Genomic DNA, 26,875 nt, shown 5'->3' with positions numbered 1-26,875 from the left:
CTTGCAGACTGGGGAGCAAGCATGCACACAAAATGCTACCACACTACACACACGCTTGCAGAATATGGATACATCCTACCTGCTCCTTTGTGGAGCAGTAACTTGATTAAGCAGCTTAATTCCTGATTTTCCTTCTGCCTCCCGATCCCTGGCTGCTCCCTTCCCACACCCAGAGCACTGCCTTAATTCAGAGCTGTTCCTTGATGTGCTCTGGCTTCCTCGCCTAAATTTAAACGTTCCCATTTTGTTCCACATTTCCTTGTCGCAATGCATTCAGCGTTTACCCATCCCAACTATTGTTCCCAAAAAGACGCTGTCAGATTTTGTGCAGGAGAAATCTGCACACAAGTTATTTAGACCATGCATCATCTTTGCCCAGGGAGCGTAGTTCTGGGAAGAGATCTGAACGTACAGCCCTCACAGAAGACTGATAGGAAGTGATCTAAAAGGCTTTAAATGAACTCTTGTTAACTGTCCATTTCAGAAACTTCAAGAAAAGCCACTAAACACAGAAATTAATTTGCTAACTAATTAGTTTACAACTTCACCATGTCACCAATGCACATGTACCTTCAAAGTACAAAGCAGTGGGACTCCCAGCTCAATGTAGCTTCTTGGTTATATTTTGTGTATTACGATCAAAATATTGCAATGATTTAAGTGCCTTAATGTGCTAGTACGGTTGACAGTGTCAGTACCCAACAATATTTTGGTTGTTAAATGAACTACATTGCATTTACTATGCAATGCAGGGAAGGGAACGAGGAAACTGCACTGACTTGCAAAAAGAGGCATGGATAGTTTTTGGCACAAAATGCAGTGTGATAGACTATTAATAGGAAATGCAGCCTTAAACAAATATTTAAGAGTTCCAAATAAGACGTGAAGAGCTTCTTGGCATCATATTAACGACTTCCATTTTCTTAAGATAATGCTGTTGCATCCTCAAACAAGTTCTTGGATACAGAATAGAAACGTTAAGCCTTAGTTCTTGCTACTACTAGCCAGTTTTCTTAGACAAAAGCTTTAGGGCAAACTACTTTTGACTGCTGGAAAATACCCATACTTTACTCAAAGGGTTAGTGATTTTATGGTATGCATTTCTTGCCAACCCTCTGTCAATTTACTTTTCAACTAATTTAACACATCTTGACTCTGAAGTGTTTTTTTATTTTCTTCCCTGCTGATATCACAATGTCAGAGATCAAAGGCTCACTCCCATCTTCCAGCTCGTGCTACACTGAAGCAAATTACCAGATATGTTACAGAAAATTCGCAGCACTCACCCAGACATGGTCACAAGCAACCCAACAAAGCCTTGAACACGTCACAGACTCAGGGGTACTGACAGGCTGGAGCTGGAACGGCAGGCTAATGAACTAGGAAAATGTGGCTCCTATACCAAACAGGCATGTACACATGTGTGGGCTGGAAAGAAAAACCCCAAATCCTATTGGGGAAAAAATAAAAGAAGGAAAAAAGATACAGGCAGTTTCATTTAGTTTGTTTTAATAAAGCTAGTAAAGAGATTTGTAAAGATTTGGCAGGTCTTTTTTTAACCTGTTCTTGCCCATACGCGTGAAGAAGGACTTGCAGAACGCTCAAAAGAAAATAATGAGCAAACGTCTACTAAAGACCAGGTCAAGCGTTTCTAGCTCACCTCTCTCCCCCTTTCAGCACGAGCTAATCCTCCTTTGGCACCGAAATAAAGAAATGCAAACAGAAATCCCTTCTGCGTTGGCTGCCTGCCTGAACTATAGTGTCTGTAAACTTTCATTGAAAGCCACGTTGGAGCGAAAATGAATTCAGCGAAGACAATTCATTGCTACAGTAAGTGGCCCTTTCATAACAAAACATACCTGACAGTTTGGTTTTATGACCTACATCGGAGGAAAAGACGTATGTATATACAACACATGGCAAACAGGCATGGAAAATAGTGAATAGATGGGTTCTGACTAAGTTTGGAAGCATACTTCAAAGTAAAAGACCTGTGATAGTGGTGATATTGCACATGGAAAATGAAAGGGGGGAAATTTTTTCTCACTTCTATTTTCAGTGCTTTGTTGTTTACAGCAACCACCCCCACCCTGCCCAAGAATTCAAAGTAATTAGCTCTGATATCCTTAAACCAGTAACTAAAAGATAAATTAACTATGCAAAAGGACTAAATCGAGCCAGCACCACTGCCTGGGGCAGAGCCTCAATCTGAGGTTATTCTGTGGAGAACTCCACAGCAAGCTAACCAACACTTAGCAAGAAATATCTAAAAAACAAAACAAAACAAAACAAAAAAAATAAAACCAAAAAACCTACCAACAACAAAAGCCTGAGCATGTGCTACTTGTTACAAATATAAGAAAACAAATCAGGGTGAAACCACTAACTGAAAAAGCTTCAACATCAATTTAATCTAATTCAAAACATTATAGAAATGAAAACGTTGCTAGTTTATGATTGCTGTCACATGAAGTGCATTTGGAAAGCCATTCAGGATCTTTCATGCCTCTCCCTTCTGCTCCACCTTTAATGCTTCAAAACAATTTCAGTAATACTTTTGCAAAACCCCAAACTGGCTAATAAACCAGAAGAAAAGCCACGTTCCCAAACACCTGGGCAAACCTAAGTGGAGTGTACCCAAAAATCCCAGCTGGATTTTTGGAAATGCATTTTTTTGACCATTTCCCAGCGGTTTTCACGGCATATACCTTCAAGCTATTCAACTGTACTACCTATCTATCAGATGTAATAGCTAGATGGATAGCAGGCGATTAGCATCAGAAATTTCTGGTTAGGTGCTGAAACACCCAAGGCATTCAAGAGGGAAAAAGGAGCAGGACATAAATAGTGTGAATCATATAGGGTGCTTGATAATTCAATACAAAAGGATTTTTTCTGCTTCTCCGGGAGGGTGGCAGTGACAACCACCAATGAGGAGAAAAACAACTCAAGACAATCTCAACAGTTAACTGCGACTACAAAGACAACAGCTTCCACAAAGAAAAAGCTGGCAGGTTACAGCAGCCAAGCATGGAATGAAGATATTTAAATTAGATAGTTAAGTTGTAATTTTTTTCCTCTTTTTTTTTTTTTGGACAAAATCAACAACCTTCCAGAGGTGTAAACTTTCTCCTACTTATCAGTGAAAAATCAGAATTTGATTGAAACTTCCCAGGCAACTCTGAAACGTGTGGTTTTAACACCCAATCACTTTCTTTGTACAGCAGTTACCAAAAGGCTCATACCCTCAAGCTGGCAGCTCCCTGTGTTGACACGGTGCTGACAATGTGCCCCAAACAAAGTCTGCCCAAACCACTCCTGAGAGCATTAGTCCAAAGTGAACTCTCAGAAACCTCCTACCAGAGCGCAATTCAGGGCTGATGGAGTTTTCCCCAAAGATTACATTACATGACACGCAATGCAAGGTACCATGTTGCTCCAATTTAATGAAGGGTGCAATGCCAAACCAGCCTGAATGCAAGATACCAGTGTGAAGTGCCCTGAATCACACCTATCGATGAAGTGGTAGCCAGCTGGCCCAGCCAATGTACACAGAACAGCTTTCAAAACAGGTAATTTATAGAAATTTATTCTATAAAACATCACACACTTATTTTCCCCATTTTACTAGCACACCGGTGTGAACATCAGTGATCATCCCACCCCTTCTGATGGCACACTACAGTTGCCATAGAGCAGACAGACCTACCAGTTCTAAGAAAACTGAAATGATGACTAGAGGACAGATGTTTTCAATTATGTTTTTAGGAATCTTATTGAGTCCTCTTTCCAACAAACGGCAATCGCATGCATCTTGCTCGTGTAAATGTGAAATACCCAGGATAAGGTTATACGAACGACTATCATATTTTCTGGACTAGATTCTCCCAAGTGCTCAGCTCCTGTTTAGGCTTTCAAGTGAGCCAGCCCATCCTTAAAAGGTCTGGCAGCCAGCAAAATAGTAAGTCACACTGTTATTCCCCAAGAAAGCTACTTTCCAAAATGACAAGCCTTACCCCTTTCAGTTGTCAAAACACAAGCACAAAGCCATACTACCATGCTTCGTCTGGAGCAGAGATTGTACCGACAGTAAATGCCAAATCCCTCAAAACTGGATAGTCACACGTATCATCACTGGAAGCACATAGCACATAAAGTTGTTTTCATTTGGATTATTCATGGACTCAGTGTTATTTAAAAAACAAACAAGTCTGTCTTCCAGACGCTTCTTGAGCACGCACCTCGTTTTAAGCTGGGGTCCATCCCACAGCCAACCACATCCTTAATTACTTCTGTATTTTCGTAAGTCAGATCATTCTGCCACCAGGTCTACAGAAATAGGGAATTAGTTGTTTTAAAAGGAGAGTCAGAATTAGTCTCAGCAGTGTGAATGAAATAGAGGTCTTACTAATGGTGAGAGCAGCTTGTTCACACAGAGTGAGCTGACTCAGGCTACAAAATCCATCTGAAACTCTAACCTCCCGCTTCACAGAGGGCATTTTAACTCAGGTTGATGCTGTCCGTCCAGTTTTAATTGCCCTTTTTCTTTCATCTGTTTACTCCCTCGATATTCCTTATTCTTTTAAATCCACACGCGATCCTCGCATGGCTTCTAACTCACACACTTCAAAGCCTCCTCCCCGAGCAGTTTACCATGTGCCGGAGCTGACTGTGTGCATTTCGGCACTGAACACTGATGCAATGAGAAAGGCGATTTTACCCACAGCTCCTTGAGCATGTGAGGGAGCTTTCTTTTACCGTGAATGGTCTGTTGTCACCTTGGCTGCAATCCTCCATTAACGTGACTTGGGAGCTGGTGCCAAGCTGCAGCCTCTGCATTGTGACCCCCCTTTTTATCAGCTTTTTTTTTTTTTTATATTAGCTCTGCATCTCGACAAAATGACACAGAATATCTTCCTCAAGAATGAAAGCGATTTTCTAGCCTTTGATTGCTGAAAGCATGTTTGATAAATTGAATGAGAAGGCATAAAAAAAAAGGGGGTGACCGAGAACAAGAGATGTTAACAATGGAGCTCTTATATGAGGAGGATTCAGGTCATCAATTTTCCTTCAGTATGAATCAAATACTGTTAACAACATGGAAGCGGCTCCACGATAAGACGCACAGACGCGCTCGAGAAATTTAATGCTTTGCCCCTCATCACAGAATTTACAGCATTTAATCGACCAAATGGAAAGGCAGAGGCTCTTATCAACTGGAAAGGGGAAGGCATGACAAGAGAACGGGCTGGGATAACGAATGCACAGTGAAGTCATAGGACTGCTTGTAAAGTCACTCCAGTGTCTCAGCGACACTGAGGTTCTCGCAGATAATTAAATTACATCTCCCCCATGGGCACAATCTAATTTGGGATATGATGGAAGTAAGGGACAACGTCCATTTTCTTCCATGCCCCAGAGGACATGGAGGATTGCTGAGTTAGATGCCTGACGATCCACATCAAAGTTTGCATCTGTATCAGCGAGCTCTTCTGCCTCTTACTTCTGCCTTCAACCGGAAGCTTTCCCTCTCATCTTCCTCAACTCCTCTCTCCAGACTCCTTTCCAAAATACTTTCCTTGAACTCTCTCAATCATCATGCAGACTTCCATCCCTGCAACCACCCCATTTAAGATTGACCACATTTGTCTGCCTCCAGGCTGTGCCCACTGCATGCCTCAATCTCTTGCCGTTCTCTGAATTAAACTCACTAGTATGTAGTACATCACAGGCAACACCAGCCAAAAAAAACAGCAACGAAACCAACACAACCCCAAAACAACAATAAAACAACCATCCAGGACTGTACAAGATCATCCAGTCCTCCACCAGACCCTCGTGCACATCTCTTCTACCCCAAAGGTGTTTCCAGTAGCTTGGGGGTTTGTTTCAATCTAAACTCCTCTAAGAGGCAGGAGTGAAAGAACTGCTTGGTATGGATGCAAACCCTTACGTGCAGAAAGATCTTTATTAAACACTGTAAAGGATGCAATGTTCAATTAAAATAAAAAAATCTACTAATATAGACTCTGTCATTCTTCCCCATTACCTTTTTAATGGTAACGGAAAGGATGCCAAGTGAGCTTTACAGATCATCCAATATGTTTCTGGCCTCTATTGATGTAACCATGTATTTTAATACACGAGAATGTCACAGACATGAAGTTTTCTAATATTTATTGGAAACGGAATTTTACTTACTGTTCACAAGTAACCCGTCCCATATAAATTAATGCTGAAATTAATATATAGCACCCATTTCCACATCAAACAACCTGTAGGCAAAAAATTGAACAGAAATTGAAGGTTATTGGCAGTAATAGTTGCAAACGGCTGTCCAGGGGAGTTCCCTCTGCTCATAACATTCATCTAAACATTGATTCAGCACACAAAAGTCATCTTCAATAATCTGAATTTGATCTGCTAGTACATTTATTTTGTATTTTTTATGTTAGTTGAATGAAACGGTCTTTTGGCTTCTGGAGAGCCGAGAGACAAATATATTCCTCTGGTAACTACGGCATCAGCCTCCCTCAACACATTCTTCCCAGGATTTCTGTGTTGACAAGTGTTTCATTCTTTCTATTGATCCAAAGCACACATTAAAATGGCTTGCAGAGGAGGAATTGCTCTTTTCTTACTTTGTTCAATAGTTGCCGTTCCATAGGGCCCGAAACCTAGTGCCTTCAAATTACAGAGAAGTGGACAAAGTGCAGTTTCCTATAAGATGTGGCAGATTCCTGTCACAACCAGCTTTCCTGTCCATTCTGGTCTCAGTGCAGCAGGGCTCAGTAGCCACTTTTCTGTGGAGATCCCAAAACTCTCATGTGGCCACAGGGACCAGCCAAAGATCTGGGAGAGGCTCCATGTGCACTGTGCCACTTGTGAGTGGTCACAGTCGATGCTGCTGATAACCTTCCTTGATAACCTAGTACAAACTCATCATCTCTGGTATAGGAAGGATCCATCCTGGATTCATGCATTTACTTACTGAGAAAGGGCACCGGTGACAAAATCTCGGTAAGCAGTCTGTAACCTTCAAGTGTCACAACAGTTATGGCAAAAAATAAATAAAAAAATACAGTACTCCCTTCAGCCCTGTAGGAATTGCTCACAGGACTGCAATCTCAACAACGCATTTGTCTCTTGATAAGCAACACTGAAGCTGAAAGAGTATATTTCCATATAACAATAACAGTCACGTGAACAAGGATTATTAAAGAATAATTCTCATACTGCATTCACATTTTGGTCAATACTCTATATGCAGGCATAGATGTAGACACAATCATTTTATCACAGGAAAGACTACACGAATGGCATCAGCTCTCATTTCAAAAAACAGAAGCTACTGCAAACCTCAGCTGAGGGGAAGTCTATTTTCTTCGGGTTGTTTCCAAGAAAGCACACAAGAAAGAAAATTATATGAACCTCTAGAAATGCCAGAGGTTTTGACCATGCAACTCAGCACCTAATGCCCTGCGGAAATTTTCATTTGTCTGTCACCTATACAAACAACAGAGGTACACACAGCCATGAAATACTGCTATTGTATCTTAATTCTTGACATGAACAGGTATATGCCTTCCTCTTTAGGACAAAAGAGAATGGGAATTATCCCAGAAATCCATTCATTGCATGTTTCTGCGTGGAATCAGGATGAGAGGTGGAGAGTTTGGGAATGAGCCCTTTTTCCTCTCTGTTGAGCTTGCCATGGGTGTGTCTGCACTGAAAAAGGGATCAAAGATCCCCACCATAGCATTATTTTGGCCTGTATGCCTAGTAAATTGTACACTGGTTCTGTTTTACTGTGCAGGAGTAAAGTAGGAAATAGAAAAAAAAAAGGAAAAAAAAAAAAAGGAAGCAGCTTAAGTTTGAATTCTCTATAAGTGTGACAACATTATTTGCAAGCAAACCACGTTTTATGATTTTCATGACTGGAGTGACAAATTCCTGACCATATTATTGCGGGTGTCATAGAGACAATTAAGCGATCACCCAGAGATACAGACTATCACACAATCCTGCTGTCAGCAGCAATCAGAAGCATGAAGTACATCTGCAACAAAATGGATCAGCAGAAGCAGGATCAGCGACATCAATTCACTCTAAACAACTTACGGAAAAGTAAATGCCACAGACAGGCACAAAAATAGAGATCTTTCTACATTGGACGGGTATATATGCATTAAAAACCCCAGAAGGTGTTTGCACTGAGAAAAGCAAAAGCACAGTGCTGGCAAGCCAGCCGGTTAGGACCACAGAAACTTCTGCCACTTGCCCCAAGGGTATCCAAGAGCTCTAACACAATATTCGGATGCCAGAAAAACAGAATAGAGAATAACATGATGTGTAATATTATATCTGGTGAAACCTACTAAATCAGTGACAGCAGGGATCGGAGAGGAGAGAAGGGAAGAATTTGCCTTGAAGGCAAATTATACCACAACTGCCTGCTTCACAGTGTCCTGAGCACTAGTCTAGTTAAATCTCCATGAAATCAGTAGGGGATGCAGAATACTCTGGGTTTCAAAAATCATTACAAAGATTAACATTTATAGTAATAGCATGCATTTGCATATACTGTAAGTGGAGAAGTCATTAGCAAATAGCACATGAGTTCAGACAAGACTCAGTCTAACAAACCCAGAAACCATTTCTCCCCTCTCTGCGTTAATTCTTGGTCCACAGCGTGCTGGACAATGACAAAGCACTGTATGGTTTTTAACCAGAGGATCAATGGCACCACAGACAACATTCCAAGGCTTTCTTTGGAAATGGCCCTTTTTCCCCACCCCTGCTTCCGCCCACCATTGTAATGTAAATCAAGTACTTTGCAGAGGTTTTGACTTCATAGAGAAGTTCCTCTGGCTTTGAGTAGAAAGTTTTCCCATACCTACGGCTTTGGCCTCCTTAAAGGTATGAGGAATAAAGATAGCCTGAGATACAGCCCTACAGGATAAATTCATTCTTTCAGCACAACCAAGCTGGAGGAGCCAGGAGTATTCACTTTTCATGTTATTAACTCAATTAAGCATGCAGTAAGGATTGCTGTATAAAATGCAGTGTATCTATGTGGACGTAAAACGCAGACTCAAGGAGTCTTAAAATGCACTTATAAATACAGCAAAAATAGACCAATAAAATATTTCGTAATGACTATTTATGTGTGTATAACAACTCATTATTTCAATTCTCCGCATCAGGGATTTCTTGTTTCTTTCCTCTACCCCTTAAATAAATCTAAATAAATTATACATTTAAAAACAGTCTATGCATCTATAACAACAGAAACAAATTTCATTTAACATCCAGCTGTCAAAGCCAACCCTTCTGTCACTCTTTATTCAAGTCTGTTTTACATAATTCATGTTGTCTTAATTATTTCCTTCTCTTTCTGGTTAGGATAGCACTTAAGGATGAGCCACTTACAGTGCAGTCATTTCCTTTGGAGATGACATGACTGGGTGACATGATCACTTACAAAAAATTACACTGATGTTATAAAGTCTACAGGTGGGGAATTATGTATACGCAGGGCCTATCAAGATAGGACATCAGTAGATCCGCATACTACAGCAATAAAAATAGCAGTGCATATGCATAATAGTAGGGTTCGATGCAGACATCCTGTGCTATTAATAGCCTTCCTTTTTGCTCCTTTAACTCCTTTACAAACAGAAGCTGATAAGTTTATGGCAAGCAAACGAACAGAGCCCTAGATTGAATCAGACGGATTTTTTTTTTAGGAAATCCCCCCAAAACTAAAAATTCTTAAGTCTCAGCCAAGGTCCTCCCCATCCTCCACCACTCCATGCAATGAGTCAGTTGGTAGGAATTACAAACAGAGCTTTAGTCACATGTACACTAAACTATATCTAAAGCAATACACACATCACTCCAGAAATATCCTGTCCCATTTGCACAGGATAAATAATTAAATTGTTTAAAGTGGTCTAATTTATTAATGCCTGGAGAGGCCTTCATTTGGCCACTAAATTTCAAGAAGTTATGTTCATCAGTTCAATATAGTTAACAATCATAAATCAGCTTCCTCATCATACATGACTAATGAATTTACAACATGATGAAAAAAGCCAATTCCTCAAATTAAGGTTTCACTCTAAAATGTTCTTCTTTCTCCCTACTGCCCTGCACTTTCTTCTTCCCTCTCCCTCCTCTCTGTGGGCTCCTGAAATCTGCAGCAAAAGATCTTCAAAAGTAATAGGCTGGATTCTGCAAAGATTTGCTCAGCAGACTGACCACTGCCCCTTAAGCAATGTTCTTGGTTAAACTGAACCATTGATGAAAAAAAAAAAGTTCTTTAAAATATTGCAGCCCTGCCAGAATTGGATCCAGGCTCTTGATATTCCAAAGCCCCACTAGAAACTTTAGTGACCGCTGCACACACCTCCACCACTACAGTCTCAGCTGGCTTTGTTCCTTTTATATATAGCCCTATACTTTCCACCGTGCTCTGCTCCCCTGATTGCTTTGCATCTCAAATTACTCAGAGCCTCAATGAAGCATGATCACTAACTCAAAGCTGAAATAAAATGGCAGGAACATCCCCCGTCTCATGGCTTTCACTATCCCACAATGCAGCCCGAGGCCAGGAATATGAACATGGATTTATCTGTTTCTGATGGCCATATAGAGCCACAAGCACAGCCCAGCAAAACTCAGGGGTTTTGCCTCCCTGCGTAGTGGAAAGATCAAAGGGAGTGAATGCTGTCAGAGGACAAAAACCTTGTAAAATATTAACGTAATTCTATAATAGCTGACCATGCAACACCAAAGAAATTACCCTCTTCACCAGTTATGTGATATATCCACCAACACAGAGACTGATGTCAAAACTGTTTGGTGTCAAATCTGGATGCAAAGATAGCCTACCCATCCAATGTTCATTATAATGCTGGTCATGGGAAATCACTGAACATGGAAACTGCCCTCCCTGGCATACAGGGTGATATCCCTGCAGAAAGCATTTGCTGTTGCAGCAACACAAGGGCTGTATTGAACAGTATAGAACCTCAGTGCTTGCGAATCAGGGTGCTCTGACTACAGTTGGCAAAGTGCAGCTAACCTAGAGAAGTTCAGGACAGAAGTCCACATAGTCTAGTGAAAGTCCCTGCAACCACATCAAAAAGATACAAGGATTAATCAGAAATATGCAACAGCACGGGTTTCACAGTTTCAGAGAAAACATGGTGATCACCTGGGAGCAGAAGGACTCTGAGAAGCACCTAGCAAGAAAGAAGGAATCGAGCAGATATAAAGTCAGGATAAAATAGAAAACATTAAAAGCAAGAGATACGGCTTCTTCCACTGCCTGATAATAAGATAATAATAAAGAGTTTGGATAAGATGGAAAAACTTAAGATGATAAAAGCCAAAGGCTATATGCTTGAGCACATTATGGAGCTAGCTCCCTTGGACCCTATTTGTGAACCATGGTCTTACACACCACGGGAAAAACAAGCAGATATGGTCACTCTGTCAGTTCATAGATTTGCAGTCATTAAAAGTCTGGAGGTGCTGAGCTGAAAGTCATGACACCTGCATGTGACAGCAATTTTTTAGCATTACATGTGGTAGAGCAGCACTAGTTTAACAGATATCCAGGGCACCTTACTTGCTTCATGGTTTGAAAGAAAAACAGATGACCAACAAATCACTGAAAGATACATAACATAACAATCTGGATTTGCTAGCATGCTGCAAGACCTTTAGGGTCTTCTGAACGTTGATACTGGCTTTAATTCTCCTCTAAAGAGATATGCATTGCTTCCTGACTTTAAATCAGTTCTCCTCTTTGTGTAAGTGAAAGACACAAATCGTAAAGTTTCCTCTTTAAAGAGGCTGTCATTTGCTATTTTTCTGCGCACATGTTGCTGTACTTTCGTATGTGTACATTCCTCTTTACATATATGCAGTCATACAAGAAGTATATACAAACATGCCAAATATTGCACATTAAAGAAATGCATATATTTAAAACATCATACTGTATATGGTCTATTATGGCAATAGCCATCTGGAAAGGAAAAAAGTAGAGAAGAAATAATTAAATGTAACCGTACTAGATTTTTATACTTCTGCCAACCTACAGGAAAAATAATTACTTGCTACTTCTTGCTCTGTGAGCAAATTAACCATTACTGCAACATTTTTTTTCCACACAAAGACACCCAAGCTACATTATATGGCAACGAACTTCAGCAGATTAGCTTGCACATAAGCATGTTTTTAACTGCCGCTGAAGGTAGGACAGGACAACTTTCATCACCATTAAAAGACACAGCTCTGCCAATCTCGATCTCTCTTTCAATAAAAAATCTATTTTGTCGTGTGGTCAAAACATCTTAGTACCATTTTGTTCTTGTTAAGCCCTCCCTGTGGTGGTTTTACCCAGCTGGGCAGCTGAACTCCACTACACCGCTCTCTCACTTCCCCTCCTCAAAGGAGAAAATGAGAGAAAATACGATGGAAAGGGCTCAAGGGTTGAGATAAGGGTTGATTCCTTCTTGGGCCTCAGTTTGACCAGCAGGGCCTTGCTCAGCCATCCCGGTTGTCTGCCCTCCCTGCCCGCTTCTTTACGCAGGCAGGTGGAGAGCTCTTGTGCTCTACGGAAAACATTCTTAAAGAGTCTCCAGCTCTGCTCAGCTCCTTTGTCCCTAAGGACAGTGTTCCAGGGGATCTCAGCTACTAGGTCTTTAAATAGCTTGAATTTTGCTCTGCGGAAGTTCAGGGTCCTGACTTTGCTCTTTGACAGGCCCATATTCCTCAAGATCACAAACTCAACCAGGGCATAGTCGCAGCAGCCCAGACTGCCTCCAGTCTTGACCCCTTTAATCAGCTCTTCCATGTTAGTGAGCACCAGGTCCAGTAACGCTTCTCCTCTGGTTGGTTTGTCTAATACCTGGACCAGGAAGTTATCCTTAATGCACCCTAGAAATCTTTTGGATTGCTTACAGCCTGCTGCGTAGTTTTCCCTGCAGACCTCAAAGATTATTCAACATTTACCTGTGGTCTTTATAGTCATGACTAAATACTACAGCCATTTCAGCTGCCAGTGCTAAGCATGTCTTTAAATCAGTGCTGCAGCTACTGCTGCTTTGTTTCTCTTCTAGCTGAGTAACACCGGACTGTAACCAAAGCCATGTATGTGTCCTATAGACTGCCTCCTTTCTGTTAGATCCTTAATAAAATTTGTGATATTCAAAAAGTGTCAGGCTCTTGATTTCACATTCCTCTTCCACAGCTGCCTTATTCTTGCTGAAACAGTCGAATGAAATTATGCATGGAAACTCTGCTGAGAATTTTCTTCTTCATGGAAGAACAAAAAACACCCGACATGCTCAGAATTCAAATCGGAACCAAAAGGGCCCTAATTCCATATACATGTTATCAATATGGTACACATTTGAAAATTGCACAGTACTTGCCAAATTTGAGGGTATGCCCCTGGGAAGAAGGGATTAAGATGCAACCTTGGGTCAAAAGAGGCTACACAATCAGGATTTCCCATACCAACACTGAGGAAATTAAATTCATGGTGGAGATGTTCAACTCCTAAAATGCAAGGAAACACTGGAAGAAACTAACATGATTAAAAAACATGAATTAATTCTTTTATGCAGGAGAGCCCAAAAACACAGATTTGGCAGGAACACTCCATAAACTCACTTATTTATTCATTCATTTTAGTGGCCATGCTCTACTTTGTGAATTATTACTGATAATTCAAGCAGACATGTAAAAATGAACTCAGTTTCCACATATTTTAATACATATTATAGAGTCTCAAAAAGCATAGTCTTTCACTATAGTAATAGTTTCTAAGTGTGCATATCTGTGTACATCTCCAAAGATGACAGCTGAAAAGGGGGATATTTGTTTTTAATTTCTTAATTATACTTTTTCCCTCGGTGCATTAATTTGGCAATTAAAGGTTTCTGCTCTCACTGAAGGGTGAGAAAACAGAGCCTATTGGAGCCCTGGTTTTTGGCACCACCTCACTCCTGCTTTCTGCTTGAGGCTGCTTCCCCTCTGACTGATTCTTAATTTGAATGAGATTTCACTGAAGACTGTATCAGGACTGCAGCAAGCTAATCTTATCAAACCATACGAGTTTAAAAACTCAGAGCTTGATGTCAGGCAGCTGTTTCCAAATTGGTATACTTAAGATCCAAATTAGATCATGAGTGAAATATTAAAAGGCACTAGAGCCACTTAAGAGTGAACTTCCATTTCCAAAAGAAATTTCTGGACACTGGGAACCTGGGACTCATGCCAGTTCAGTGGGAGTCAGGTTCCTGGCTGCAATGAGTTGTTTTAAGTGTTTTAACTCTTAAAATTTAAGCTATTGAGAAAGGCTGTTAAGACAACAAAGGATGTTATTTCACTTTCTCAATACCAGCACAAATGTATGGCCCTTCCCAAAGGTACTCCCACCCAAAGGCTCCTGACAAAATACACCTTAGGGGGACATGATGTTAACTGAAACTGAGCCTATAAGCTGATGCAATGAGATGTCTTTCAAGAAATGTAAAAGAAACTTTTCATCCTCTTCCTTCCGCTCCCTCTGCTCTTCTGGTTTTTAACTAATTGACAACTTCAGTTTCACTTCAGCCATCTCTGGATATAGAAGACTGCAGTAATTTGAAATGGGGGAAGTGACGACAGTAGGATGCCACCCACCCTTGGCTTGCAAAGCTGCTCACACATGCGGTTTGCAGGGAAGGAGATGGCTGCCTAGTCACCTGTATGTCCCATCAACCTCCAGCTATTGAGAGATGACCCATCAGGTGCCATCACTCTTCGGCCGTTTTCCAGACAAAAAAAAAACTAACTTTGCAGAGATCACCTTAAGCTCTTTTACCTCTGCATCGACTTCAAACAGCTCCTTTCACACATGCAGAGTTATACAAGCACATGAGTGTTTTCTGGATCCCAACCCAACACATCAGACATTAGCTTGCATTGTTTGATGCCTGACTTTAACTCTTTACATCTAACTACAAGTGCAACTAATCAACTGAAATTGATTTTCCAGAGCTCAGTCTAATCCACTGCATTGAAGGTGACCTATATTCTTTGTGTATACATGCAGTTAGGGTTTCTGGTTGTTGTTTTGTTTTGTTTTTGTTTTTGGTAGGGTCTCTTGAATATTATATGCCTGTGTTTAGCTGTCTGCAACTTTGCCAGTAATTCAGAAGGATGCCAAGGAACACTTCTGACACAGGCACATTTCAGAGGGATATCTTCCCTGCTCCTACAAATACCAACAGTGAAAAATCACTCATCTGTTTTTGCACAGTCAACCCTCAACTACCCAACAGAAGATTATTCAAGGTACTAACTTGAGCACACACCCTGATCCACCAACTTTCCAAGTGGCCAAAAGAGCTGATCATTTATCAGGAACAGAACAGACATCTAGGGGAAGGACATTATTATATCTGTGTGATTCGTAATACTGAGTCAAATGGGACTTTCTGTGTAATTCAAAGCCACCTGGGAAAGGGAGAGAGGAAGCAGGCTTTCCAAGGAGGCCTCAAAATCTTGTATTTATCACAAACAATTTTTTCTCCCCTCCTCTGTCCATTTGCTTGTGCTTAAGATAAAGAAAACCTTCATCATATGAGTAGGCTTCACAAGGAAAAAAAAAATGAGTACAAGTAATAAAAATAATATTTTGCCTTTCTATGGGTACATGATGCAGCCCGAACTGGAACGCAGTGTACAGTACAGCTCATCTTGTCTCAAACATGGCAAGACAGAATTAAAGGGCATTCAGAGATAAACAATGGCAACCTTCACACATACATGACAAAACCAAAAACAACTCCCCTAAATAAGTATTTGAAAGATTACAACTTTCTCCCTTGGAGAGAATACATTAGAAGTAACACGACAAATATATACAAGCTCATGAATGGAAATGGAAGAGGTAGCTCGGGTACCTCTGTCTTCAGTCTGAGGACACAAGATGAGGAGGACAGCAACGAAATTAAAACCTGACAAAAACCAATCCTTTTTTCACATATTAAGCTATTATCCTGTTGGACATAGAGCTCCTGGAAGTCAAGACCAGGGACGTAATGAAATTCAGAAAGGCTCTGGGCATTTGTGTGGATATCAAGAATACCCAGCAATTACAGTTAATGCTAACAAAGAAAATCTAGAAAGGATATGAAAAAGGTCTTGAGCATTCGGGTGAAAGCCCCTCTCGAACTACAAAGGATTAGGATGAAGTAAGGTGTGGGGGTGGCAGAGACAGTCTGTGTACCTGCCCGCAAAGGGTTGCCACGTCTTGCCCCATGAAGCAGGCAGGACTGGGCATTGCAGGGCACTAGGGCAGACCAGTGACTGCACGGGGAAACCCCATTCTCTTTCTGGCTTATTTCCTTCCAGCCAGCTCCAAATCCCCCCTTCATCCCCTGCATTAGTTTTATAGCTTTGTACATTTCTCTTGCCCATGACTCCATCTCCCATTCCTCACGGTGTCTCTGCAATAAAGTTCTTCCTTCTTTGTCACCAGTCCTACTCTGAGTAAAAGCATGTAATATACTGCCTACTACGAACTGCAACACTCAGTAACAGACTGAATGCTGAGGCCGTAATTCAGTCCAGAGGCTCTACTACTGCCCATAAACTACTTGCTGTCTCCCAGTTTACGATGTCAGCAGGACTCCAGCTGAATTAAGGCTTCTACTGTATATAACTGACACCAATGCATTATCTTATGCATAATGCATAGAAGATGGCTCTAATCATAAATCCCACATCCTGCCCTTCTTTTACATCACAGATGCGGCATGGCATCTCGTACGCTCTGCTTACTGATACATAAAATCCTTATCCTGAATCATAATGGCAGCAGAACCTTTTCTTGGGTCACTGCTTCCAATAAAAGCCTTTCATTCCCTCTTTTCCCCAAAGAGATTGAAATAAACTTCAGTTCATCCCACTAGCAAAACTCACGCTTAAATTTCGGGACCACATTGAACTGACGATCCAGGAACCCTGCCTGCGCCAGGCCGTATTTTTGACACTGGCAAGTGAAGGATTTGTGCCTAACAGCCATCTTTCACCTGTTTGGGTCTCATCATCACGCAGGCAAACACACTGAAGCTTCACAAGCATTTGGTATCAGCAGAGTGATCACAGAAAATGCAAAGCCCTGTGGTGGCTGCCAAACTGCTGGTGTGCGAAGGTGAGAGTAAGGTCTGCAGAAAGCATCTGCAGTCCTGCAGAGAAATGCAGAAATCCCAGTCACCCACATTAGGATGAGCTATACAGGCCATTGCTAGTTTTACCCATCTGAGAATAGAATAAGGAGTTAAAGCATCAAACAGTCCAAAAATGATGCAATCAGAAAAATCTACTAAATAAAAGCTCTGAAATATCCCAGGAAATTGAAAAACCCCTGTGTATAAAACCCGATTTTGACCTCAGGAATAAACTAACTGAGCTCTTTTGTACCAAAAACAAGCAAACAAACAAAACAAGAAACCAAACCAACCAACCAACCAACAAACCTACACAGCCAACGAACCAAAAAACAAACCCCAAACCACCACCACCAACCCACCAAAGCAAAACAAAACAAAACATGATATAGATGACTTTAAAGTCATCCTACATCACAACCCTTTAGCCATTATTTCTAGCTAGAAGACTAAATGAAAAAGGACCGCCCATGTATCTTTCTGCTCAAACTAAATTATTTCTTTGCTATTTTAAGATAGTATAAGTCTGTTTAACCTGAAAAAAAAAACACAAAACAAAACAAAACAAAAAAACTTACACAGTGTTGTGCAATGCTCCAAATCTATCTAATCTTTTTGACAAAAAGACCAGCCACCTGAAGACCAAGCCCTGTGACGGCCTTGTTAAGACTGTCACATTCAGGTAGGTTAAAGATGTAGGAAGACTGAGCAGAAGCATCTCAGTGCTCATCACTTCAGCAATTTAGGTGCTACGGTCAGGGTGAAGGTGCCTGAATTCAGATTTTGCACTTTAGGCACCTGAGATAATCGTACAGAACCTACTTCAGCAATAGGGGAGAACTGTACCTGAGGCCTAGAGCAGCACGTTCCTGTACTGCCCTCCTTGCAGTTACAGGAAGGCTTTCTGTGTGCTTGCACCCACCTCCTGCAACGTGGTAATGAATGCAGTACACGTCTCAACTGGCAGACTCCACTGTCAGCAACATCTCCATCTCTGCTCATCGGTTCCTCCCCGGGCACAAATTAGTAGCTGTTCTCAACAAGCCTCAAATGTTTAGAAAAAAACAGATGACAGGAGCACATTTCTCATAGGTCTTCTCCCACCGGCAAGAGCTACACGCGGCAGGCTGCCAAGGGTTAGCTCGTCCCTTGCCTCTGACAGGCTTGAGCCGGCCACTTTCACACTAGCAGAGTAATGGATGGAGTAACAAACCTGGATTTTCCCTGCACGGATTCCAGCACCTGGTACGTTCAGCAGTTCTGAGGCCTCTTCAAGCCATGAGTTACCCGAGAGATTATCCTACGTCTTCCATTTGTCGGTTCAGGCCAGCGGACGGTGTGGGGAACAACCGAAAAATAAAAAAGCTGGCAAACTGAAACAGCCTTAGAACAGTTGCCTGATGTTTTGCCAGCTCAGGCCTCTATTTCTTCAAACAGTAGCACGTTGGAGTCACATCTTAACAGCAACCAAAAACCAGCAGCCACTGCACACTGCGACTGTCTGCTTATTTATTTATTTTTTTAAGTGGGGTGTTTTATAGCTGGCCATGGCTACCAATTGGTACCTGGGGAAGCCTAGGGCATTACTTTTGATCTACAGAGCCTTCCATGGTTTGGAACCTAATTACCTTCCGAAACTACTACCTTCTCCTCATCTGTTACCATGGCAGCTGCAATCAGCAGAGATGTTGGGGCTGACAAGCCCTGATTTACTGGGATACCAGGGCAATTCCAGGGGGCTGTCGTTTGCAGAATTTACTCCTGCTTGGTCTGACAGCATTTTCAAGAAAGGAAGAGGTAGGATAAATTAAGACCGTACAGGCTGGGAAGTAGCGATCTTTTTTTAGAGTGATTCAACAGTTCAGTGCACACTGCTCCACTAGCATTTGATTATTTCTTTTTCCTCATAGTAATAGTGTACGTGCCCTTGTCCCAGGGTCAAGGTGCAGATGAGATTAGTAGACTTTGCTTCATTTTAATCTATCTTCCTGCACAGCAAGAAAATAGATTGCTTAACCAAGTGGTAAGGTTTGTTTTCTAGGATTTAAATTCAGAATCTGATGAACATGAGCTTCAGTATTCCCTGTTCATTTCTACTGGTTACAGAAAACACTGCTTTAACTGAAACATTAGTATTTTTCCATATTGATGCTTTTCATATGGTGATCTCAAAGCGCCAGACTCATGCTTCCCAGTGAGAGAAAAGCCTAGCTTCCCACTGCAACATCTCAGTTCTTCAGAAATGCACTTCCCATGCCATCTGTGTAATAACAAATTTAGAAAAATGAGTAGTATCTTGGCAGTCTTCACAAAATGTACTCAGGATGCAGGGGAAGGCGGAGGGGTTCCTATCAAATGGGGCATTCTGTATCTGAGTCAGAGGTGATGACGACGTCTAAGCAGGGTGCTGTTTTCTGAGAAATACGCCATCCATCTTTTAGGGCCTGATACAAGTGTGCTGCAATTCAGCTGAAATCTGCTCATTCAGTCCTACTGATGGCCTTGTAATCACATCACAAGGCAGAGCCTCCAGGTCTGCAGTTCTCCTTGTCCTGCACATCTTCTGCATGCTTAACAGAACAAGCTACTTTACATAAACGATTCCAGGAGAACATCCCAAAATTGGCACGATCAAAACCAGCAGACACTTTAGGAATGATTAACGTGAATTATTCTACCTGTAAAATAGAGATAACCCGGCCTCTTTACTTCCTAAGACAAGAGTAGATCACTGGCATTTGAGAAGCGTCTTGAAAATCACAGGTGCTGATAGCATCAATAACAGCATGCTACGAGACGCAATATTATTACAATAATAATGACAGTCGTTTCAGACTCTTGCATTTTTCAGGTCATCAACCAAAAACATTAACAAAACACAGCCCTTCAGGAGATGAAAAATCTTTGCAATGTAATGCAAGCTGGTTCGTACAATCTTCTCCCCCACCCCGTGCAAAGTGCCTGCCGGCATCCTTCCAGCTCCCAGGGAAATTAGAAGTGCCCCTCCTCACGTAAAAGAATCAGGCCCTCTTGTGGAGCCAAATGCTTCACTGGAAGCCAGAGAGCATCTAGGAGCTGACAACACTCTTATGCTCTTAATTTCACTGACTTTCTTTGTTGTTGTTGTGTTTTTCTTTTTCTTGTTTTTTTTTTTTTTCTTAGTATTCTAGGTCTTGACTTACACACTTCATCAGCAATCAGCAATGCCACCACAAAAACCACAGGGACCAAACCATGCATATTAGACTTGAACCTAAAGGAAACTACCTCAGCTATCGAACTGCAGCTCAGCAACTAGAAATTTTCTCTCTGCTCAGCCAACAGAGGTAAAATGCAATGCCCACTTGCAAGGCCCAGGCCCTGCACCGTGTCAGGGGACTTTGCTGGGGGGGCAAATGGCACCATGAACAGCCACAGCGGAGCAGATGGTACACAGCTCTGTGGGGGGGGCTGTACCTTTCTCTACACACTACCAAGGCAAAAAACGGGACTTGCACAAGCTGTGCAAGGACTTGTGCAAGTGGTCCCCTTGGCATACTGATCTCTGAGTTTCTGAGAGATACAGGAGAGCTCCCTAGCAAGAGCTTTCCATATTTTCTACCTTCAAAAATTTGAAAAGTGAGAAAGAATTTGGCTTTGATTTTGGGAACAGATGTTAAGACCTGTGAATATTTCTCCCCTGGCTCCTCTGTTACACCTGCTGGTTCTGTCTCATTCCTCTCTCCTTCTTCCTCTCCTTCCTCCAGCTTAAGAGCAACGGACAATGGCTGGGGTAGAGAAGAATCATTTTTTTCCTCATATCTAGAAAGCAACAAGAAAGCTTTGAACTTGCCTTTAAGGCAAAAACTGCAATTGTTTTTTTTGTGTGTGTGTATTCAGACTTTCCCCCTCATTTCAAGGTTAAAGCTGACAGGAAAGGACAAAAAGCTCAGTAAAACGGTCTGTTTCAAATTACTAAGTTAAAAACAAAGGTGGTACCAACAGCGTGCAGTCCTGCAAACATCCACGTGAAGCCTGATCCACCTACCACCTTCCTTCCATTGGCTTTAACTCAGGAAACTACATGGGCAGATCTTCGCTCAACAAAACACTTCAGCATGTGCCTAAAAAGAAGCACATGCTGGCATGTGTGTCCGAATCAAGGAGGAGGCAAATAAACATTTAACTCCCTTGCCTGAGCTGAAGCCTTGAATTTTTGGGTCAGTTTTAGCCAGCGACTAGCTCCAAAGACTGCAGTGAAACCACGAGCACGCAAAAAGAGCCACGCTGGTTTTATCTTTCTGGGACACGTATTTATTTCCTTGGCGGAAAGCATCCACAAGAAATGCAAGAGAGAATGCTGAAAGCAATTATTCTTCTTTTCTTTTTCTTTTTTTTTTTTTTTGTTTTTGATAGAGTAAATGACAGTGTTAACATTTATAAACACAAAGGCAATTCTTATGGGAATAGGAGGCTGCTTTTCCCTATTGTTTGAGGAGGACTCTGGCTGTCTGAATGGATGACACGTTAACTTTGTGGCATAGCTGCTCAAGGGAGAACATGGTGAAGTCTCCCATGGCACTGTACACACAGTTTACAATGGACCTGGTTAGAATTTAATTGTTTGTTACAGCCCTCAAAAAGACATTTCTCCAAAGCAAACATGCTATGAAATAATTTTTCTCTAATTATATCAGAATAACTTCAGTCCATAAAGCACTCTTTCTGAGCTTTTATGGGCAGCTGTTGCTCTCATGCTGGAAGGAAGAGCCGGCAAGTTTGAAAACAAAATAGGCCACAGAGATTTAATTTCCTATAAAATAGCTCCCTACAAGCTGTTTAAACTTTCTTTACTTAGAGAAATACTCTGAAGATTTTAGAGATTTTCAGGGCAACAGTTGCAGTAAGAACTCCTTGTATTCTCACTGCTCAGGGGGCTCCGCAAACACAGCATCAGATTTATGCCTTTCCCTTTCAAAATAACCCCATGCACTCATCTGCAAAATTAATTTAAATAAACATACAGAAGAAAGGAGCATGCCAGCTCAATTTCGGGGGGGAGGGAGGAGTCCTTGAGGGAAAAATTGCTAATATCTACCATAAATCTGCTCACTCGCAGCCTTGGCTCACATACTAATAGCTCCGTCTCTCAGACACACACTTTTCTTCCCTACCTTTCACTCTTCTCCCCGCAAGCCACGCCATGATGCCTGTAAGTTGACTGGACAATGTTGCTGATTAAAAACTGCTAGCAGTTAGAAAACTTATTATAAAACCTACAAGGGGACCGTGTATTTGTGAATACAATAATTAATCAATGCAGAATAAGCATGCACTGTGCATACGTTTTTTCTTTCCATATGCAAACAGCTTCGATTACCACGAGGGTTACGTTGCCCCCACTCTATTGCATTAGCAAAGACAAGTTAATTGTGTCAAAACCTGCATTCATCTGCAAAACCACCTAAATAATGCTGAATTGATTAATTTTGCAGGTAGAGGCTTTTGGAAGAAAATGTCACAGTGACTAGGCTGTCAGGATTTTCCTTTTACACTATTTTTTTCAGATGCTCAGCTATAAGGCATATTCTGAGCTGTGAACTGGCAGACTGGTTTGCATCTTAGGAATGTATTTCATGTTAATGGTTTTATTTTAATTTTTTTTTTCAACTCTTTGAATTAATGGAGATAAAACAGAAATGAGAATGGCATATAAATGCAAAATGGAGTGTCGTCGTCATCCCCCTCCCCTTTTAACTTGCCTTTTAACTAGAAGCAGGTCATATTTACTTTCAAGAAACTCACAAGTACCCAATTAATAACATGATTGCGCACTTCTTCAAGAAAATTGATCATCACATACTTAAATGGAAAAAGCTACCACCCTTTCCTGAGAGTCCTTACTGAAAAACAGCATCAGGCAAGGATATTAATACTCAGCCAGGAGGGATTCACATTTCCCTTGCAAAAAATCTCCCCCTCACTGGTCATTCCTGCCTAAATGGGAAAACAGAGATGCTTTGCCTTAGAGATGTGCTTCCCTGCTAGCTCTCTGCTAAGCAGTTTGGGCTGGCAGTGACAGTGTGCAGAGCCAAGTAATCAACGTGAGTTTTCATCCCAGCACTGTGGGCACACGATATGATTACGTGCTCTCCTTGAGCAAGGTGCCAACATTTATTGCAGTTTTGCTACACATGGGAACTGACCAGAAGCTTGCAGAGCTCTGTGTGTGGTTGGGAAGCTAGTGCTTGGAGGATGTTACCATATATATAAATATATATATATATATATTAATACTTTGTAATGGACCCACAAAGGGGATGACATGGTTTTCTTCTGCCAATATGCAGATGATAAAGGGTTTCTGCTTGAAGCGACTAACAACCCGTACAGGTGAATTACAGTAATTCTACTAAAACCATGCCGAATTCAAGGCACTGGATGATGTCATGTTCTTACCCTTGCCACTTGTTTTGAAAAAGTAATCATCACAATCTTACAAACAGGACTTCAAGCAGCAATGCAGGGGGGTTCGACTTAAAGAAGTGCCAAGTCAAAAGCCATTTGCAGCAATGAGCACATTTGTCACGAGACCTCTCAGCAACTTGGGTTCTAAATCTTTGACATGGAGCAACTCTGAAGGGAACTCAAAAATATCCATTAACGTGTCAAATATAGATGAAACTCATGTTTTCTTTTCTGTTGCTCACACAACTCCATTTTTAGTGCAAAGTATCTTGCAACAAACAATAGCAAGATACTCCATTAAAACCTTGCACTGCTTTAGCCATTAGGTCACCATACAAACACTGTTGTCATGACATCAATTAGCAGCACTTTGCTTATGTCGATACTATTATTAATATAAATTAAAACTCTCATTTCTATTACTATTTAATTAATAGCAAAATGTACTGAATAGTTATTCGTGTGTAGTTATTAAAAGAAGCACACTGAATGTGATTGAATATCAAGAACTGTGACTTAGAAATCCTTCCCACGCCACTTATTGTGGCGAAGAATATCCTGAAAAATTTAGCAATAGTTAAAGGCTTTTCATAACCAGGATATCTATAAATTGGAATAAACTGTTAGGCCCTGGCTCTGCACTACGAGAGTCTATCCACATGGAACGTACCTCAGTTCCCATTTTCAGATGCAGTGTTAGCAACTAGTATTTATACAGAAATTTAGTAAGTCTTCTGCAAAAGCAGTAATCCCAAACAAGTTCTTGACTGCAAATTCAGATCCCACCTAAAACTGAGGCTGGCAACATGATGAGCGTTGGAGAATTTCCTTTGTATTTTAGAAAACTGAAAATGTTATTCTGAACACAAAATATTAATAGTTCAAAGGAAATTACTGGCCATCTATATAAAGACAGCAGAGCAGAAGAAAGGCGCATATGAGAAAGACTTCACATATATTCATGAAGAGCATTGATATACAGGCATTTCAGAGGTAACATCGAGAGTCTGTGGATATCAAGAGGGCTGATTAGCAGTACTTACCGCAAATGTTATTTATATTGTTTGATCCTGACCTACTCTGGTAAATGCACAGTTTAGCAATGATAGCTGTAATTCTGTGCCCATACACAGACACTAAGTACCTGCGTTTTTTCATGCAAACACACAAACAAACTGGTGTGTACATACCGGATTAAAAAAACAACAGCCAGCAAACAAAGAATATTAAATGCTATACCTTTGAGTCATAATCTTATAGGCATCTGGCAGATAACAGCGGATATTCTCCATCTGAGCAGGATCAGAGTCACAGATTTTATCGTCAGTCCTCCCGTAGTTGGCACTTTCAATCATGATAACATCTGTTCCCGGGCAGCGGAGCTCGATGGGGTAACTCTCACAGGACAGCTCCCTTCGGACCACAGCCATGGGGACCGGGGCTCGGCTGAAAGCTGCAAGGATTAACACAGAAACACAGCAAACATTTACTTTTCCGCACTGATAGGAGGATTAAAAGCAGAATGACATTTAGCAGTGTTTTTTTGCCTCTATGCTGTAACGAGATGCACTCTGGATAGCTTCGGTACCCTCGCGATACGGCCTGCAGAAGTGAGGGCTGATCCCCAGCCTGCTGGCCACCTGGAGAAATCACTTCCCCGCTCAGCTGTTTGCTTTCCTCATCACAAAAAACGCAAACGATCCCTTTTGTAGAGGGCTTTAGAAACGCCGTATTGAAAGAGGTAAACAGCAACTATGGCGTTGTTATTACTTCGGCTTGCTAGGTGAAAAGCTCTGATATATAAAATTACAGCCCTGTGTTGTGCTTGATCAGCTGGGGGAAACTGTCTGTCAATGAGCAATGCAAGCACCAGGATCCCACCTGCTCAGCACGACTGCAGCTGCCCTGCTGCATATGTCCTAACATCTGCATTGCTCCCAGTCCTTTTCTAGGTCCTCAGAACAGAGGTGCCAAAAGGTTTTCAACACCGCCTGCAGCATGCCAGGGGCTGGCCTGCAGGTTCCGGTAACCACCCTGAAGTTTGGTACCCGCAGTGATATTTTCCATGGGAAGGCCGATCTATGTGCACTCGATACTGCCACATGCTTGGGAACTTCATTTAAGCAGATATCAGAAATCTTACTATTTAAAAAAAAAATGTTGGCTCCATGTTGGCAATGAAAAAAGAAACGTGCTTTGAGATGCCTTGAAAACAAAGCCCAAAGTATTAGTACACAAACTTGAAAGACAAGAAGCAGCAATACTTCTCATCTCCACAGTCTCTTTGATCCAAAGATCTTCAGCAGCCTGAAAAATGTGAATGCATCAATGCCCTCAAACCCACGTGAACTAGCTACGTGTTGTCACTCTCATTTGAGCCGCAGAAGCGTTATGTGTCTTCCAGAAGCTCTCTCAGGAAACCCATGGTGAAGCTGGGAACCAACTACTTGTTTTTCAGCCAAACGTTCGGCCATGAGCTGAAACAAAAGCCAACACCTACTTTTCCTAATTCTACAAGGATGAAAACCCCATAGCACAAAGGTTTCCAGTTGTGGGGACAATGTGCCATTGCATCGATGTCTTCTCCCATAAAACTTCAACCTGGTGCACACACTCTGTGCTTCCTTATGGAAAAAGAGTGCATTGCTGTTTGTATACCCCTTTGCTGTATGAAGGCTGCCTCTGTCTGTCTGTCTGGCAGGCAGCAATCCAGCACATTACATTAACTTCTGTGCAACATCCTATTACTGTCAATTGTCTCATTGAGATCCGCATTATCGGACAGATAAACGTTTCCATTTCTGTAAATTTGCGGGGATTACTCTAAAAGCAGATACTAGTGATGTGGTAGGGTTGTGGACTAATTGCCAAACTCCTGAGACAGACATGCATTTTATTCTTCAATAATAGCTTCTCCAATTACCATAGCTTTAGGGTTTGGATCATGTAGGATGTGCTACTTTCCCGAGATTAGAGTAACAGTTTTGCCCTGGACTCTTATTGCACCATACATCTGTTTAATGCAGTAAGCCCTTAGTGAAACCAAATTCTCTTGTTTCAGAGAGGGGAAAGCCAGGAGAAAAAGCACAAGCCTCCAAGATGTAATACCTCATTCTTACCTTTGGCTTTATATTACTAACCAACTACGAGGTGAGTGGAGGAGGAATAGGACATGGAGGCATAGACAA

General features: G+C 41.5%; 1 protein-coding gene across 28 annotated transcripts in view; it reads right to left on the bottom strand.

The window, feature by feature from the left end:
* Positions 1-26,875, bottom strand: part of ADGRL3 (adhesion G protein-coupled receptor L3) — a 536,452-nt gene that overhangs the window by 257,798 nt on the left and 251,779 nt on the right. For all 28 annotated transcript variants that reach the window (XM_083833098.1, XM_083833095.1, XM_083833096.1 and 25 more), the window contains one exon: positions 24,927-25,140. In XM_083833098.1, the coding sequence (XP_083689224.1) occupies positions 24,927-25,140 (214 nt within the window). The remainder of the gene's footprint in view (positions 1-24,926; positions 25,141-26,875) is intronic.

This window comes from Anser anser (genome assembly GCF_964211835.1).
Source record: "Anser anser genome assembly, chromosome: 4".
Taxonomy (NCBI): Eukaryota; Metazoa; Chordata; class Aves; order Anseriformes; family Anatidae; genus Anser; species Anser anser.
This window is presented reverse-complemented; position numbering and strand designations above follow the sequence as displayed.